Source organism: Eucalyptus grandis, chromosome 8, assembly GCF_016545825.1.
Source record: "Eucalyptus grandis isolate ANBG69807.140 chromosome 8, ASM1654582v1, whole genome shotgun sequence".
NCBI lineage: Eukaryota > Viridiplantae > Streptophyta > Magnoliopsida > Myrtales > Myrtaceae > Eucalyptus > Eucalyptus grandis.
Window position 1 is genome coordinate 67,732,342 of NC_052619.1, and position 17,647 is coordinate 67,749,988.

At 40.3% G+C, this 17,647-nt stretch overlaps 1 protein-coding gene across 7 annotated transcripts; it reads left to right on the top strand.

The window, feature by feature from the left end:
• The first annotated feature begins 306 nt into the window (after positions 1–306).
• LOC104457095 (F-box protein At2g02240) lies at positions 307–14,690 on the top strand. Of its 7 annotated transcripts, none has more exons than XR_005545322.1 (5): positions 307–590; positions 1,757–1,875; positions 2,011–2,514; positions 13,091–13,595; positions 14,427–14,690. XR_005545322.1 is itself a non-coding variant. In XM_039299021.1 (5 exons), exons 1-4 carry the CDS (start codon positions 321–323, stop codon positions 2,489–2,491), a joined length of 795 nt encoding a protein of 264 aa, XP_039154955.1. In that variant the 5' UTR covers positions 307–320; the 3' UTR covers positions 2,492–2,514; positions 13,091–14,690. The 7 variants fall into 7 exon arrangements, 5 of the variants coding, with proteins under 5 accessions (XP_039154955.1, XP_039154952.1, XP_039154953.1 ...); XR_005545323.1 differs by having other exon boundaries at positions 14,503–14,690; XM_039299021.1 differs by having other exon boundaries at positions 2,011–2,213; positions 2,289–2,514; positions 13,091–14,690.
• Positions 14,691–17,647: the final 2,957 nt, after the last annotated feature.

Genomic DNA, 17,647 nt, shown 5'->3' on the forward strand with positions numbered 1-17,647 from the left:
TCTGTTCCTTTTTTGTTCCCAGAAACAAAAAAAACAAAAAAATCATTTAAAAACAGAAAAAAGAAATCAAAACAACCGCAGCCTTAGCATCTGGTTTAGACGGACATCCATGCAAAATCCAATATACTTATCCCTTTTTTAATGTTTTTCCTATTTACTCTGTCTTTCGAAAATATTCTTTTCCACTTTCAGGGTGTCCTTTGCTGGCGTGTTGCTGATGCAGAGACTTCTCCCTCCATTGACACGCCACCTTTTCTCTCTCTTCGAAAGGCGTCGATTTTAAGCGGTTTTAGCCGCACTTAATTCTTGGAGCTCTTCCAATGGCGGCGATCAAAGAAGCAAAGGGTCCGGACTTCTCTGCGCTGCCTGAAGGGTGCATCGCGAGAGTCGTCTCCCTCACGAGCCCCGCCGAGGCGTGCAGGCTCGCAACCCTGTCGCCGAATTTCAAGTCGGCGTGCGATTCCGACGTGGTCTGGGCCTCGTTCTTGCCGCCGGAGTGTCCCCAGACGGTCTCCCGGAGCGTTTCGTCGCTGAAGGAGCTCTACTTCAGCCTCTGCGACGACCCGGTTCTCATCGGCGATGGCAAAATGGTAAGTCACCCCACCGTCTTCCCACCTTAAACCGCCTCTTCCTATTCTTTTTGTATTATCATTTTTTTTTTTTTTTTTTTTTTTTGCGGATTGAGGGGGTGATATGCGATGATAACTGTTCTTCATGTTAGACTTAATAGAATATTGAAATGAGATTCATGTGAGGTTCCGTCACCTCCACGTTTCGAAACACTGCAAATTTGGCTGGCCAAAAAAAAAAATTGTTCTTTCATTGTCAAGTAGTCGACTTGAAAGGCGGTGTCATCGGCACATGTTTCTTTGTCTCTTCCCGCCTGAACCGAGCGAGAGCATTTTGTTTCTTCGAGGAAAAGCCATTGTCATATTGTAATCATGCTGCGGCTTCCACTGGACATTCTTCTTTTGCACACGGGCTCTCCATGTGAACGTGAAAGGTCGATTGAACTGTATGGACCAACTCTTTGTTCACGTCCACAAGATAAAGAATATGATAAAATGGAGGGTGAAGAAGAAAGAAAGAAAAGATCTGTCATCTGAAAATGACAAGATTCAAATGGGTTGGAGTAAAGAGTGGATAGATATATTGAATCACTCCAATATACAGCGCTAAGAGCATGAGGATTAAATTGGCACCGTTGAATAATGGCCATGTAACTTTGAAGAGTTACAGATTACACCTGAATTTTGATTCTTTTGTTGCTGTGGTTAGTTTTCTGTCTGCACGGTTGGTAAGTGTTATCTAACGATGGATTAACTCAGTTCTTTTGTTAGCTTTATTAACCATGTGATAGAGATCTTTAGGTAAAGAAAAAAAAAAAATGATGAAGTGTATTCTCATGTGATATTTAACGCCTATATGGATAGAATAACTAGCGACTGCAACAAAATATCAAAGTTTTATGGAGAAATTTATAGCTTCACAAATTTTTCTGGGGTCATCAGGCAATGGTTCTGAAGTTGAGGTGGTATTGAACAATTATCCCTTTTATTTTTCTTTTGGTTCAAATCTCATGGTTATTGCTTTTATCTAACGTGCAATGTGTTTTCCTACTTCAAATTATGGCGAAAAGGCTCACTATTTTATTGGAAAGGGGACAGCACAGATGGTTAAAAAAGTGAATCTCATTTTCTCAAAACGCTGTCAGTCCGGCTTCTTGTTACTTATGTGAATCCAACATGCTTTGCAGAGCTATTCGCTGGACAGGCACAGTGGGAAGAAATGTATCATGCTATCTGCAAGGGCCCTGTCTATAACATGGGGTGATACTCCGATTTACTGGTCATGGACTTGCTTGCCCAACTCCAGGTAATTCATTATTTCGTCCACTCTTAGTTTCATGAAGAAAATGTAAGTAGTATTCATTTGTTCGTCCCTAAATAAATCCTTTGTTGTTTCACCTTCGAGGTGATAATCTTATGGAATGTCCTTGTGAATGAACAGGTTCGCAGAAGTGGCTAAGCTCATCGATGTCTGTTGGCTTGAAATTAGAGGCATGATTAGTTCTGGCATGCTGTCGCCCGAAACCCATTATGCAGCATACTTGGTATTCAAAATTACCCCAGCATCTCATGGATTTGAATTCCAGCCTGTTGAGGTGGAAGCTAGATTTGCTGGTGATGAAGCGGGCAAGCGTGAGCACTCAGTTTACTTATCTAGAGAGAACAACAACACGCATGGATGGCAGTCCTGGCGGAGATTCAGGCATGCTGGCGGGTCACTGATGCTTGCACCTGCCGAGGGGAGTGGGAACTATCCTAAAGAGAGACGAGATGGTTGGTCAGAGATAGAGTTAGGTGAGTTCTTGACGAAGGAAGGACAAGATGGGGAGGTTGAAATGAGTGTCATGGAGACAAAGGGGGGTAACTGGAAGGCCGGGCTGGTTGTGGAAGGAATTGAAATTAGGCCCAAGGATGGGAAATAAAAGCGCCTTTATGCAGGGCATGTGTAAGTTTGTATATACTGTCCCTTGATTAAGAGCTTTTTCTCTCTGTTTTGCTGTTGTTCTTTCCATGTTCCTTTATCAATATTTAGTACCTTTCCACCTAATCAGAAAGCGTGCTTGTGATTAATATCGACTTTTATCAATTTTCAGTAGATTTCTACCAATTCATGAAGCGTATGTTTTTGATCTGGTAATGCCTTCTGCAGAAATGATGGAACTTAGATGTAGACTTCAGTAAAGTCAACACAGACACGCTCAAACACTCGATTGGTTTCTTTTAAAACATCTGCAAAATTATTCCTCATCTTCCCACTCCAACCATCTCTTTTGGTATTGACGGGAATGTAAGACTCCATTGAAAATATATGAATGCAATTTGTGTGATGCGCTGGTGCTGGCGCCTCTTCCAGGATAAAGGAAAGACTTAGAAAAACAGAGTCAAAGCCAATGACTGGCTGTTTAATCACATATCCTACGGTCAACATCCATATGTTGACAATAAGCAGTTACAACTGCTCATTCACATTAATTTAGACTGAAAGGTTACCACTGCAATGTCCCTCAAACTCAATGCCAGTCCTTCATGACCTTTCGATCCACCTCACTATACAACTCACTGGTCACCATCGGTCTGCTGCTTGGCTTAAATGCCTTGGACATAGCTGTTGGAGAAATCCTCGTGAAGAGTTTTGAAGTTGACAAAACGTTTCCATCAGTCTAGTCTGAAGGTCAGCAGACTCTGTTGGTTAAAGTCTCGAAGACTTCCGGACAGCCGAGACTCAAGACTCAAAGTCTATCCTCATTGACGATTCTTGATCCGTTGAAGAAAGGTTATCCCGGCGAATGTTTGTTCGGGGATTTTACCTTATCATCCGAGAAGATCTCGTGGTTGGAGAAGACGTATCGGAATCCTTTGATTGATCAAGATTGATTCAATGATTGGAGATTCGATGATTATCTAAATATTATGGGAAGGTTCTACTTATGGAAACCAAGATCCTGATTGTATGGGCGAACAGGATTGATGGGCTATCAACACGTTCCTTTTATAGCTCGAACAATCTTCCTAATTTATTCCGTCCAACGGGTAGATTGGAGGAATTCCTTTGGTAAGTGCCAACGGGTATGATGGCATAAAGGAGTATATAAGGAAGACGTTCTTAGTTGTTCAAGGCGTGCGCGATAGAAGAATTCCAAAGTCTGAAGCTCCTATTTGTTTAGATAAATCTTTTGAGCGAATATTTGTATACAAAAGAGAGTCTATATTTGTGAGAGACCTTGAGGAGGTGTGGGAAAAACATCTACACTTTGTGGAATCAAGGCAAAGCTGTGCTGTAACTACTCTTTTGATCATAGTGAAATCCAGCTGTGGCCGTCGGTGCGGAAGAGTGGACGTAGGCTTGGAAAAGCCGAACCACTATAAATCCTGTGTTCAAATTTCTCTCTTCCTACCTTGATCGTATTTCAATTTGTTAAGAATTACTTCCGTATATCGACAAATTGTTTGTGCGCCTATTCACCCCCCCTCTAGGTGTTTATACTAGACATATCAATTGGTATCAGAGCCCGTGTTCTCACTTTGTTTGAAGTGTTTTACTTCAGAGTTAAAGATCCATGGCTAGTATGTTAGCACCAGGGCTGATGGAAGGGCAAAGCAATACCAGACCACCCTACTTTGATGGAAAGGATTACAACATCTGGAAGAACAAGATGAAAGCTTTCCTACGATCAAAGGATCCTCCGGAATGGGACGTTGTAGAAAAGGAATTACTCCTACCACTGCATCGGTCTCGAAAGAGGAAAAGAAACTGAAGAATCCCAAAGCGGAATGTCTCGGGAAGAAATAACCAAGAGACGTAGACACTCGATGCAAAAGCAATTTACTCCTTATATTGTGCTTTATCACCAACTGAATATAATAGAATATCTTCTTGTGGTACAGCAAAAGAAGTTTGGGACAGATTGCATATCACCTATGAAGGAACAGATCGAGTGAAGGAAACAAGAATCAACATTCTTCTTGGTCAATATGAAGCCTTTAGAATGAAACCAGGAGAATCAATATCTGACATGTTTAGTCGTTTACGGATATTGTGAATGGTCTTGAAAATCAAGGACAACCAACTTCGATCCCATGAAGGTAAACAAGCTACTGCGTGGACTCTCCAGGGATTGGAATAACATAAAGACTTCGATAAGAGAAACGCAAAGAATCATGCCACTATCTGTCGATGAGCTGATTGGAACTCTTCAGTCCTATGAAGTGGAAAGGATCAATGAAGATGAAGATCCAAAAGGTAAGAAATCCATTGCATTAAAATCAAATGATGATTCCGATGATACAGATTAGAAGATGATATGGACGATGAGGAGCTTGCTCTCATGATAAGAAGATTCGAAAACTAAACAGAAAAGGAAGAAGGTTCAACTCAAAGAAACAAGGCTTTCAAAGACAGAGACCAAGTACGGTGATGATGAGGAACCAAATAAAGATGTAGTCTGCTTTGAATGCAAGAAAAGGGACATATCAGACCCAACTGTCCTCTTTTGAAGAAGAAGAAAGGAAAAGCTGAAAATTTCGAAAAGCTCTCAAAGCTGAAACCTGGAGTGATGCGAGTGTGAAGAAAGTGATAATGAATATGCCAATCTATGTACGATGGCACAATCGGACTCGGACTGGATCGGACTCGGGATCGAGACTCGGACAATGAATTTGAGGCAAGTAATTTTAAAATTCCTGTCAAAGTTTCTAAATATATTGATGAACTATGCTTTAGTCTTAAGATTTCTCTCAAAAGAATTTCCAAACTGAAAAAAAGAAAACTCAGCTCTAAAACAAAAAGAAAATGTTTTAGAAGAAAGAGTTAAAAATCTAGATTTGTCTGTTTCCAATCTTAAAGAAAATGAAGATAATCTTTTAAAAGAAAATGCTTGTTTAAAAACAGACTTATCTAATATATCAAAGAAATTTTCTATGGGGTCTGAAAAACTTGAGAAAATTCTTTCAGCGCAAAGACCTTACTTCAATAAGTCTGGTCTAGGTATGACAAAAGAAACAATTGCCTTGATTGATTTTCCTAAAGTAAAAGAAAGAATCAAGAAAAGGTTTTCGAGTGAAGTTTACAAAAATCACTTCAAAAGAGTTTTGTTAAACCCGTAGGAAGAAATGCTCTCAAATGTTCTAAGTGCAACAGTCCGGATCACTTTGAAAAGAGTGTCCTATGATATGGAAACTGTTAAGAAAGTATGGGCTAATCTTTGTTTATATTACTAACACCAAAGGACCCAAGAAAGTTTGGGTACCAAAGAAAGCTTGAGACTTTATTTTAAATGCGGGTCTGTCAAGAAACGAGGTAAAGTGGTATCTTGACAGCGGATGCTCAAGACACATGACAGGAGACTCAAATTATTTTATAAAGCTTGCTCAAGTAAATGGTGGAAAAGTTTCATTTGGAGGAAATAGCAAAGGAAGTATTGTGGGAATTGGAACCGTGAAAATTGGTACTCTCACAATAAGTAATGTCTCCCTAGTGGAAGGACTCAATTACAATCTTCTCAGCATTAGTCAATTGTGTGATATTTGGTTTCAAGATCTTCTTTCAAGAAGGAACATGTTACGGAATCAAGTAAAGACTCTAATCGTCTTTCATGGGTCGAAGACATGGAAATATCTATCTTACGGATGTGAAACCAAATGAATCGCAATGTCTTATCTCAATTCAAGACGAAGCAAACTTATGGCACAAAAGCTTGGTCATGTCAACATGAAGCAATTAGCCAAAATTTCTTCAAAACAGCTTGTTCGAGGACTACCCATTGCCATACCAAAAGACCGATTCATGCACTCCATGTATTAAAGGAAAGCATGTAAGAAATTCTTTTAAGCCAATTAATTATGTCTCTACTAATCATGTACTACGGTTCTTTGCATATGGATCTCTTCGGACCAACCAGAACTCAAAGTATTGGGGGTAAGAAGTATTGCCTAGTAATTGTTGATGATTACTCCCGTTTTACTTGGGTATATTTCCTTGCAAGTAAGTCGAAACCTTTTCGTATTTTGAAAGATTTGCTAAAATGGTTCAAAATGAAAAAGGATGTGTTATAACTAGTATAAGAACAGATCATGGAGGTGAATTTGAAAATCAAGATTTTACAAAATTCTGTGATGAATCGGGCTGTAAGCATGTATTTTCCTCTCCATATACTCCTCAGCAAAATGGAGTTGTGGAAAGAAAGAACAGATCTCTTCAAGAAATGGCGAGAACTCTTTTAATTGAAAGTAAAATTTCTTCTCGATTTTGGGCTGAAGTCTGTTTCAATGACTTGCTATATCATCAATAGAGTCTTCTTAAGATCTATTCTTCAGAAAACCCCTTATAAGTTATTCAAAGAAAAGAAGCCTATTGTTTCATACTTTCATGTATTCGGTTGCAAATGTTTTATATTGAAAAATGCAAAAGATCGAGTTGGTAAGTTTGAAGAAAGATCAGATGAAGGTATCTTCCTTGGATATTCTACATCAAGCAAAGCCTACAGAGTCTATAACAAGAAGAGCCAGACTGTGGAGGAGTCAATGAATGTCAAATTTCAAGACTCAACACAAGATGAATCAAGTCAGACTCATCAAGAAGAGTCTGAACATGCTCCAGACCCTCCAAAATCTACAACTCAAGAAGCATCTCAGACTCTGGAAAACCAGCTTCAAGATGTTCGTGAAGATCCAAACAAAGAAAGAGATCATCAACCAGACAAATCAACGAGTAACCGAAAGCATAAGTCCGGTCATCCCAAAGATCTTATAATCGGCGAAATTAATGAAGGAATTCGCACTGGATCCAAAAGGCGAGAAGAGTCTAGTGCTTTGTGGCACTCGTTTCGAAATTGAACCAAAGAGCATAGAAGAAGCTCTATCTCGATGAAAGCTGGATTGAAGCTATGCAAGAAGAGCTCGAACAGTTCAGCATAAATGATGTCCGGGAATTGACATCCAAACCAAAAGGTAAAATTATTGGAGCTAAATGGGTTTTCGAAACAAGATGAACGAGAAAGGAAAAGTCGTATGAAATAAAGCACGACTCGTGGCCAAGGGATATACGCAAGAAGAAGGAATAGACTATGATGAGACTTACGCTCCAGTGGCAAGGTTAGAAGCTATTCGACTATTACTTGCGTTTGCTTGTTATAAGAATTTCAGGTTATTCCAAATGGACGTAACAAAGCGCCTTCCTAAATGGATTTATCCATGAGGAAGTATATGTGGAACAACCACCAGGGTTTGAAGACCCAAAAAGCCGGACTCGGTCTTGATCGAAAAAAGGCTTTGTATGGTTTAAAGCAAGCACCTCGGGCTTGGTACGACAGATTGAGTAAGTTTTTAATTCAAAATGGTTTTGTCAAAGGTAAAGTGGATACAACCTTATTTATCAAGAAGGAAAACAAAAGTTTCTTACTTGTTCAAATATATGTGGATGACATTATCTTTGGATCTTCTAATGAAAATATGTGCAATAAATTTTCTAAGTCTATGCAGGATGAATTTGAAATGAGTATGATGGGAGAATTAACATTCTTTCTTGGTCTTCAAGTAAAACAATTGAAGGAAGGAACTTTTATTTATTAAGAAAAATATGTTAATGATCTTGTCAAAAGGTTTGGACTGGAAAAGTGCAAAAAGACCGACATACCAATGTCAAGTTCTTTAAAGATAGACAAAGATGAAGAAGGGAAGAAAGTTGATCAAAAGCATGACAGAGCATTATTGGATCACTTCTTTATCTTACTGCCTCTAGACCTGATATTTTGTTGAGTGTTTGCATCTGTGCTAGGTTTCAATTAGATCCTAGAGAATCTCATCTCAGTGCTGCGAAACGCATCATTAAATACGTCGCTTCATCATCAAGCATCGGTCTTTGGTATCCTAAGAAGGGAGACTTTAATCTTCTGGGATATTCAGACGCAGATCTGGCCGGTTGCAGAGTTGATAGAAAGAGCACTTCAGGAACTTGCCAGTTGCTTGGAAGCAGGACAGTGTCTTGGTTTTCAAGGAAACAAAGCACTGTGTCTCTTTCAACAACAGAAGCAGAGTATGTAGCTCTTGGAAGCTGCTGTTCGCAAATTCTATGGATAAAACAACAGCTAAGAGACTTTGAAATTGAAGACTCATGCACGGAGATTAATTGCGACAACACCAGCGCTATCAACCTCACCAAAATCCAATTCTCCACTCAAGAGCAAAGCATATAGAGATTCGACATCACTTTATAAGAGACCATGTTCAAAATGGAGATGTTTCAATTCAATTTGTTGACTCAAAGAATCAAGCGGCGGATATATTCACAAAGCCTTTGGAGAAAAATCAATTTGAGTCTATACGATCCAGACTCAACATTTTGAGGTATGAGGATATCAAAGTCTAAAGACTCTCAGACTCAGGCTTACAAGACTTTATCTACTGTCTTGGCTCGAACTTCAGACTGTAAGTCTTTCTCTCTCAAATCTTAACTTGAAAAGGTACGATCATCAGACTGTGTTTAAATTGTTGCTATATTTAGTTAACGTAAATATTGCATCGATTCATTTTCAAAAAGGTAGTTATTTTTGAAATAGCTATTTTTGCGGAAAAAGTCAGTTATTTTGAAAATGCATATTTTTATTTCCTTTGTGACGGTTCGCTTACTCTTCTTTTTAACCAAACGAGCACTGTCGATTTCTCTTCACATTTTTATTCACTTTTCTCTCAAAAACCCTAGAAAGCATCGATCCTCAATTCCCGTTTGTCTTCTTCGCTCAATCTTCAAAAAGTTGTCATCTTTTCTGGGAAAGTCAAGCAAGGAATCTTCCAAACACTGAGAAAGATGTCATCTTCGTGAAAGTCCTCAAGAATCGCAAGCAGGGGACCACAGAGAATGAGTGAGGGGCCTACGCACTTCGATCTTACTGAAGATGAAGTTACTCCAGATCAGCAATCGAGCCCATAACATTCTCAGCAGCATCAATCTCCTACATCTAGTCCTCAAGGCGGTGTTCATCAGCATCAAGAAGAAATCATCGAGGATGCAGACCCCGTAAGAGTTCAAAAGCCCGCTTTTATTTACAAGCTATATCGTGCCTTAAAAGGAATTCATACTCCTTTGAACTATGTTGATGAGTTTCTTAGAGACAAAGGATATAGGAATGAATATATCTTTTCGCGAAAAATGGAAAGTTTGGGAATCGCTCGTAAAGGGTGGTGAGGAAACCCTTGCAAATATCCCAAGTGATCCTCGTGACTAGGGACCGAATCCTGTAGATGGAAATGACGATGACAATCTGTTCAGTCTATTTCAACCGAAAATGGGTATTGCGGCTGAAACTCAAGGAAAAAGGGGAGATTTGTTCAGATCAAAGGAACAAAAGGATCTGTACTCTAAATTGCTGAAGCGTGGGGTAATAAACCCTAGAAGTGTGGACTTTGATTTTCTGGATGTTGTGAAAGTGAACTTGAGGGAAAAGTTCAGTTATCTTCAACTTGAAAAGTTTTGCTCGACTAACCGAGGCCTATGCTGAATTGACTACATATTTCTATTCAAATCTTAGCTTTTTGGATGCGAATAGACTCTCTTTCAACGTTAAAGATCAAGACTATGTTGTGGATATGGACATGCTGGCAGATGTGTTAGAAGTTGAGAGAGGCAGATATCAACCAATCAAAGTTTCCGTTGCTGGGGCCACACTTGGCGGTCAAGGGGGGAGAACAGATGAGAAGATCACCTACTCACGGATGAATGCATTCAACATCTTGCTTCACAAGATTGTGATCAATTGCCTTCGGCCGAAATCAACTTCCAAAGCGATGTTTCAAGCTCCGAGGCAAAGTTGATGTATGCCATCCCTCGTGGTAAGAAGTTTTCTCCCTCATCTTTGTTATGTTTCACATGTATAGAGCAGTGATGAAGGACAGAGATCAACTCCCTTACCCAAGCCTTGTTACGAAGTTATTCGGACATCGAATATTCGGCCTCCGCAAATCTTTTTGTGTTCGATCATGCGATCATATGGTGGTAGGACTGAAAATGGTGACCAAAATGCGTCTGAAGGAACTGAGTAAGGAATTGGGGAAATTCAAGGAGAAGACTCCTGCCAAATCTCATCAACTCTCTTCTATTTCTAAGAGAAAAGGGAAGGAGCCCATGGCTGCTTCATCAAAGAAAAGAAGAGCTCTCCTCGTTGAGGATGAAGATGATGACGAAGACATCACCATCTCTGCATTGGCTTTGAGGAATTTAGGTCGTCCTGTTCCACAGAAAGAATCGGAACAAAAGTCGAAAGAAGCAGAGGAGAAGGAAGAGGAAGAAAGAGAAGCAAAGGAGAAGGAAGAAGAAGAAAAAGAAGCAGAGCAAGAAGCAGAGGAAGAAGGACTGAAGAAGAAACAAGAGAAGAAGGAGAACCGAGGAAATCTCTTCTCCACTTGTAGGCATGGAAACAGGGGAGATTAGGAGAAAGAATGACATCTTCATATCCTGATGCAAGTGAAGGAGTCAGTCGCTCGCCGCGCGAACCCGGAAGATGTTTATGCATCTCAATTTCCAGAAGAAGGTCATGAAGCTTCATCGCCAAACTGCGAGATTATGCTGATCCACCATCGTGCCGCTATACTCGGATCGAGCCGAAGCAAGTACTCGGGACCGATAATGGAGCAGATTTTCGGAGAATCATAGATATTCTCTTGGAGATGAAAGGTCAGATTTATGCCTTGGGATGCGAAGTTCAAAGCTTGAAGACTGAAAGTCAAGTTTCTTCCTGTTCATTAAATGAAAAGATGCAAGCCCTCTCTATTCAGAATCAGGCCAATGCCAAAAGTGAGGAGGTTGTACAGCTGAAGGAAGACTTTAAAAGGCTGGAAGGCATTGTTCAGTCTATGGAAGATTTCCAACTTGTCCGTGTTCCCAAGCAATCTTGATTTCATCTCATCCTTTTTAAATGATGACAAAAAGGGGGAGAGATGCATGATTTGAAAACTTTCAATCATTTTTAACTCGTTTGTTGGATTGTGTTTAGCGGTCTGTTTGTTTTTGACAGACTTTGACTTTGTTTTGTGTCTGGATAAGAACTGCCTAGACTTGGACTTGACTTTACTGCTTTTATTAATCAATATTGATATCTTATGAATGGCTTAAATCATATACTGGACTAACCTATTTTCTGTGGTTGCAGATTCTAGTGTTATTTTATTAGCCATTTATTTCTATAAGATATGCATATGTGGTTGAGAAATGTTTTGCAGGTCAAAGTTATCCAAATCTGCATGAAGGTTTTGTCACCATCAAAAAGGGGGAGATTGTTGGAGAAATCCTCGTGAAGAGTTTTGAAGTTGACAAAACGTTTCCATCAATCTAGTCTGAAGGTCAGCAGACTCTGTTGGTTAAAGTCTGAAGACTTCCGGACAGCCGAGACTCAAGACTCAAAGTCTATCCTCATTGACAGTCACTGATCCGTTGAAGAAAGGTTATCCCGAACTGAATGTTTGTTCAGGATTTTACCTTATCATCTGGAGAAGATCTCGTGGTTGGAGAAGACGTATCAGAATCCTTTGATTGATCAAGATTGATTCAATGACTGAAGATTCGATGATTATCTAAATATTATGGGAAGGTTCTACTTATGGAAACCAAGATCCTGATTGTATGGGCGAACAGGATTGATGGGCTATCAACACGTTCCTTTTATAGCTCGAACAATCTTCCTAATTGATTCCGTCCAAAGGGTAGATTAGAGGAATTCCTTTGGTAAGTGCCAATGGGTATGATGGCATAAAGGAGTATATAAGGAAGACGTTCTTAGTTGTTCAAGGCGTGCGCGATAGAAGAATTCCAAAGTCGAAGCTCCTATTTGTTTAGATAAATCTTTTGAGCGAATATTTGTATACAAAAGAGAGTCTATATTTGTGAGAGACCTTGAGGAGGTGTGGGAAAAACATCTACACTTGTGGAATCAAGGCAAAGCTGTGCTGTAACTACTCTTTTGATCATAGTGAAATCCAGCTGTGGGCTGTCGGTGCGGAAGAGTGGACGTAGGCTTGGAAAAGCTGAACCACTATAAATCCTGTGTTCAAATTTCTCTCTTCCTACCTTGATCGTATTTCAATTTGTTAAGAATTGCTTCCGTATATCGACAAATTGTTTGTGCGCCTATTCACCCCCCCTCTAGGTGTTTATACTAGACATATCAATAGCCACCATCAACAATGTCAAATCCATACCAAAAATATAAGTTATGGTAACTATGAAATTTTATGGGACCATTGTTTACTGTTTTAAAAGTTTAAACTGTTAGATGAAGGCATGATTTAATATTTAAATTATTCTAGCATTCCCCCTCATGCTTACTTGGCTCTTTTTTTTGTCTAGTACTTGGCATGGACATATTTAATTAGGGAAAAAAAAGGAGTTTAGAAAGATTCAAACTTAGAACCTCATGCTCTAATATCATGTAAGATTTTGTGGGACCACTACCAGCTGTTCTAAAATCTTAAGCTATTAGATGAAAGCGTGATTTAATATTTAAATTATTCTAATGGTAACTTGGTCATGGTTCCAGTTTCTTGCTATTGCACTAGAAGAATTTCCTTGCATCAGGCCTCTTACATTGTGGCCAAGGGTGACACCTATTCCCCCTTAGTCAATGATACATTCCAAGCCTGTCCTCTTGCCAGGCTCTACTTGATCAGAACTACCATACAAATGAGGATTTTGTTGTAGTTGCACAGCTAATGGTTCCACTAAGATACACATGCCCAGGTACCAACGAGAGAGCTAATGGGGTTAAATTTTTGCTTACATATTTGGTGACACTGGGCAATTCTGGGAATTGAATTACAGAAAGCTTTGGTGTCACTATGCAAAGTGTTATGGAGCAAATACAATGACGGAACCCGATCTAATATAACCTTTATCAAACATTCTCATTCCCCTCACTTGTGCAGAAGATTCCAAGAGTAACTTCTGCTATTGTCCCAGTGGATATGCCGAAGGTAGGCCAGGAAATTACCTCAATTGCATGCCTGACCGGAAGAAGTTCCCTTTCAGGCTTGTTCTCGTGATAGGTAGTCATCAAATCTATCTTCTAATTCTGTCCAGCAACACTTCCTGTCTGATTGGAAGAGGCAGTTAGAAAAACAATGCATCCAATACTAAAGAAAAAACTCGAGCGAGAAATTATTCTAATTGCTTACATGCGTTTTGCAATTTGCACACCACTCTTAGGACTGTTGCACTATCTTTATACTCATTTACACCAAGCCTGTTTGCTCTCCGCATCTGATCTGTTAGGCACCTTCTTGTCTAGCTCCAATCCTCTATTTGATGCACTTGATCTCTCTGATTCTTCCTAGCTTATAGATTGAAATACAACACGTGAATCTCATTTGCTGTCTATTTGTGCTGTGACTTCATGCACTTCTTCAATTGCAACATGACATTATTAAGTCCATGGTTTATTCTCTCCTAAGCTATGTTTTGTGATTGAATGTTGTCACGACTAGCGATGTTGCATTGATGTGACAGTACAGCTTTAGGATTGGCAAAGTGACAAAGCAGGCAGCAAATTTTATATACGGATGGCTTCTTGTGAATTTTCTCCCAGAGAAAAGTAATGTAGAAGAGAGTTATTATCTACTTCAAAAAATACATAGGTTGACTTGGGAGAGTATGTAGCATTCTGAAATGCTCCATATTTAGGAATTGTGAAATTGGATTGGTCATGTCAGGCAAATTGTTTGGAGAATTTTGACTAGACGAAACTAGAATGTGTTAACTCACAGTTTTCTTATAGACTTATTGTTTGCTTTAGATGCTGCCATTGGTATTGGATTCTTGTGTCTTTTGCATTTCAGCTATTGCCTATGTCTTTCGCATTTCAGCTATTGCCTATACAGATATCTAAGGAAGCAAAGAGACAGAATTGTCAAGGAGAAACTGTTCAAGCATAATGGTGGTTTGCTGTTGCAACAGAATTTCTCACTTTATGGAAGAGACAGAAGAGAAACAATATTTTCCGAAGAAGATCTGCAAAGCACGAAAAATAACTATAGCCGGACCAGTTTCTTGGTCAAGGAGGGTTCAGCACATTTTACAAAGGGATGCTACCAGATCGTACCATAGTTGCTATGAAGAAGTCAAAGACCATCAGCAGGGGCCAAACTGAGGCAGAAGAACACCACAAGTGCCATAACTTGGCACGCCGGGACACTTAAGTGCCATAACTTCCAAACGGTACACTTAAGTGCCACTTTTTTTCAAGTGGGACACTTAAGTGCCACCTCCGGCGACCCTTGCCGGAAATCATACGTGGCACTATTTTATTACTATTTTTGCCAACGTGGCTCGCCGGAGAGCGAGTCGGCGCTCGTCACCGAAACGACGTCGTCTCCATAATAAAAGCCCCAAATCTTCCAAAAACGACGTCGTCTCCCCAAATGCCCCAAATCTAAAACCCTAAATCGGCCAAAATCCCTATTGAAGTGCTCGAATTGAAGTCTCGAACCCTAATTTTCATTTGCCCAAAATTCCTTCGTCGAATCTTGGAAATGGAGAGCGGGACTCGCAGCGGCGCCTCAATTTCCTCTCATCGAAGCGAAGGAGAAGGCCAACGTTTTGTTTTTGTGGGTTACCGAGTCCAAGAAGAACATCGTGGACTCAAATCAATCTGGGGAGAAGATTTTATGGATGCGCCCGATATAAAGAAGCGTCAAGTGCAAATACTTCAAATGGATTGATGAGAAGTTCTCAGGAGCCACGAGGTGATATTGGATCTACTTCATAAAAGACAGCAATCTTCATCTGTGTTCGTGGACAACTTGGACGATGTTGACTCAATGCAAGCTCAAGTGTCTTGAGTGAAACTTTCGAAGAATGAAGTGTCAATGCACGCTCAAGCATCTTCAACTAAACCTTTCAAGAATGAAGTCCCAATGATGAAGATTGAACGAAAGTGTTACCAAGCGTGTATTATGGTGTTGTTTTGTTGTCTATTGTACTTTATGATGAAATGTAAAGTACTTGAGAATGAGAAAAGTTTCTCAAGCGTTGCCATAGTTAAAAATGGTGTTGTTCTGATTAAACGTTGGGTTTTTTCTTTTGAAAGATGCGAAGAAGTTTGTGTTGTGAAACAAGATCATTGTTGCTTTGTTGTCGTTTGTTGTGGTATGGACTTGCCATAAGTTTACCATCATCTTTCTGTTTTGATGCGTAATCATCTTCCGTTTTTGCAATGCAGAATCATGTTCTGTTTTGATGCGGACCGACATATACACAAGACAAACATGAGTCATTACCCGAGTGCCATAAGTTGTATTCAGTAATCACGTAAGTGCTAGTCGCGATGAAAAAAAGGATCACTTTAGTGTCAAGTTATTGTTAAAGTGATCGGTTAAGTGTCACTTGTAGTTAAAAGTGAACAGTTAAGTGCCAAGTTTTTTAGAATAGGATCGGTTAAGTGCCAATTTTTTGTCGGTTTTCTGTAAAAATTGCGCCAGCCACCAGCACCGGCGACACCACCAACCATCACCACTATCCACACTACACACTAGGCGCTCCAGCCACCACCATGCTGGTGGTGTTGCTGCACAAGATACTAGTGCAAGGCTCAGCTTGCACTAGTTTGCACCAGTACACATGGTGTAAGATGTGCAAACTGCACACTTGTACCAGGTGTAGGTGCAGTCGCTAAGCCTATAACCCCCACCACAAACCAATAATCACCAGGCATCACCATCAGCCACACCAAAGACACCCCAGCCACGACATTAGCACCCCACCAACAAACCGACTACCACCTACCACCAAACATCACCATCCACCATCACTAGATACACCGGCACTCCAGCTATCACCACGTAACACCAACGAGGCAGAACAAGTAAAAGCCAGAATCCATGATAAACAACAACATAAATTGACAAGCAGCGCAAGATCATTTCATTGATATTAATATCATCAAGTCTCGAGTCGACAACATTCATTTCATTGATATTTCATCAAGTGTGAGTCCGAGTCGACAACATCAATGAATGACAAACTAAAGAAAAAAACAAAAGATAACCATCGATGCATAGACTTTCTATATGCACGACAACATCATCGTTTACATAACTGTTTTTACTCCTAAGCTCCACAAATCCTATCACATCTCATCTCATCAATCAATATGCACGACACCCCCTGTTCGTCCTCCTTTCGATGGGCCTTTCACTTGATTCATACTCGGCACTCTTTCTAAGCTGGACGTGCAACTTCTTCTTCAACCTTCTCGGTATCCAGCGACTCGGATGGAGCTGCAAATGTCATAGGCCGAATTGAATGGGTGCTGAGCCGGAGCTCGGAGCCGGAGATGGAGTCGGAGCCGGAGCTCGAGCTCGAGCCGGGTTCTTTCTCTTATTTTTGGCACATTGATGTTGATGTTTTCTTCTTTTTGTTGGTGCAGCCGTCGATTCTTGAGTTGGGCTGAGATAAGAACTTCGAACTTCTCGGGCTACAAAAAAAAACAATAAATTGTTAGCAAAAATCTACAGCATAAATTAAATTAAATGCAGCCAATAAAACTTACATTGAGAATGATTTGTTCTAAAGAGGGCTCATCTCGTATACGGGCCATAGCCATATTGTCCGAACCTCTTCCCAAGTGCCCCTCTTGTTTGAATAGGGGCGTCACTTTCAGGGAACTTGTGATTTGTTGCCCCTTTGTCCTCGCTTTCTTGGGCCCTTTAACTACGCCGAGGCTTGTTCGACCCATTGTGTTGGGCGTCTTCTAGATGGCCTTTGTGTACCTGCCCCTTCACCGGCCTTGTTCTAGTTGTCCTTCGTGTAGCCCTTCAACTTCGGTGACACCTCCTTCGTTTGGCCTTCGAGGTGGTACCGGTGGTGGTACTTGTGGTGCCCCTGCGGTGATTCTTCCGTGGCTCGTGATGATCCTTGAGGTGGCTCTGTGATGATCCTTGAGGTGGCTCGTGATGGCCCCCGGTTGGCGTTGAGTTCGAACTTGCTTTCTTCGAACCCGAGAAAGAGGCGAAAAGATACCATAAATATAATATCGAGACATATAATAATAAAAACTGAATACAAATTGATTGAATTTTGGTATTTCTTTATTCTTGAAGAA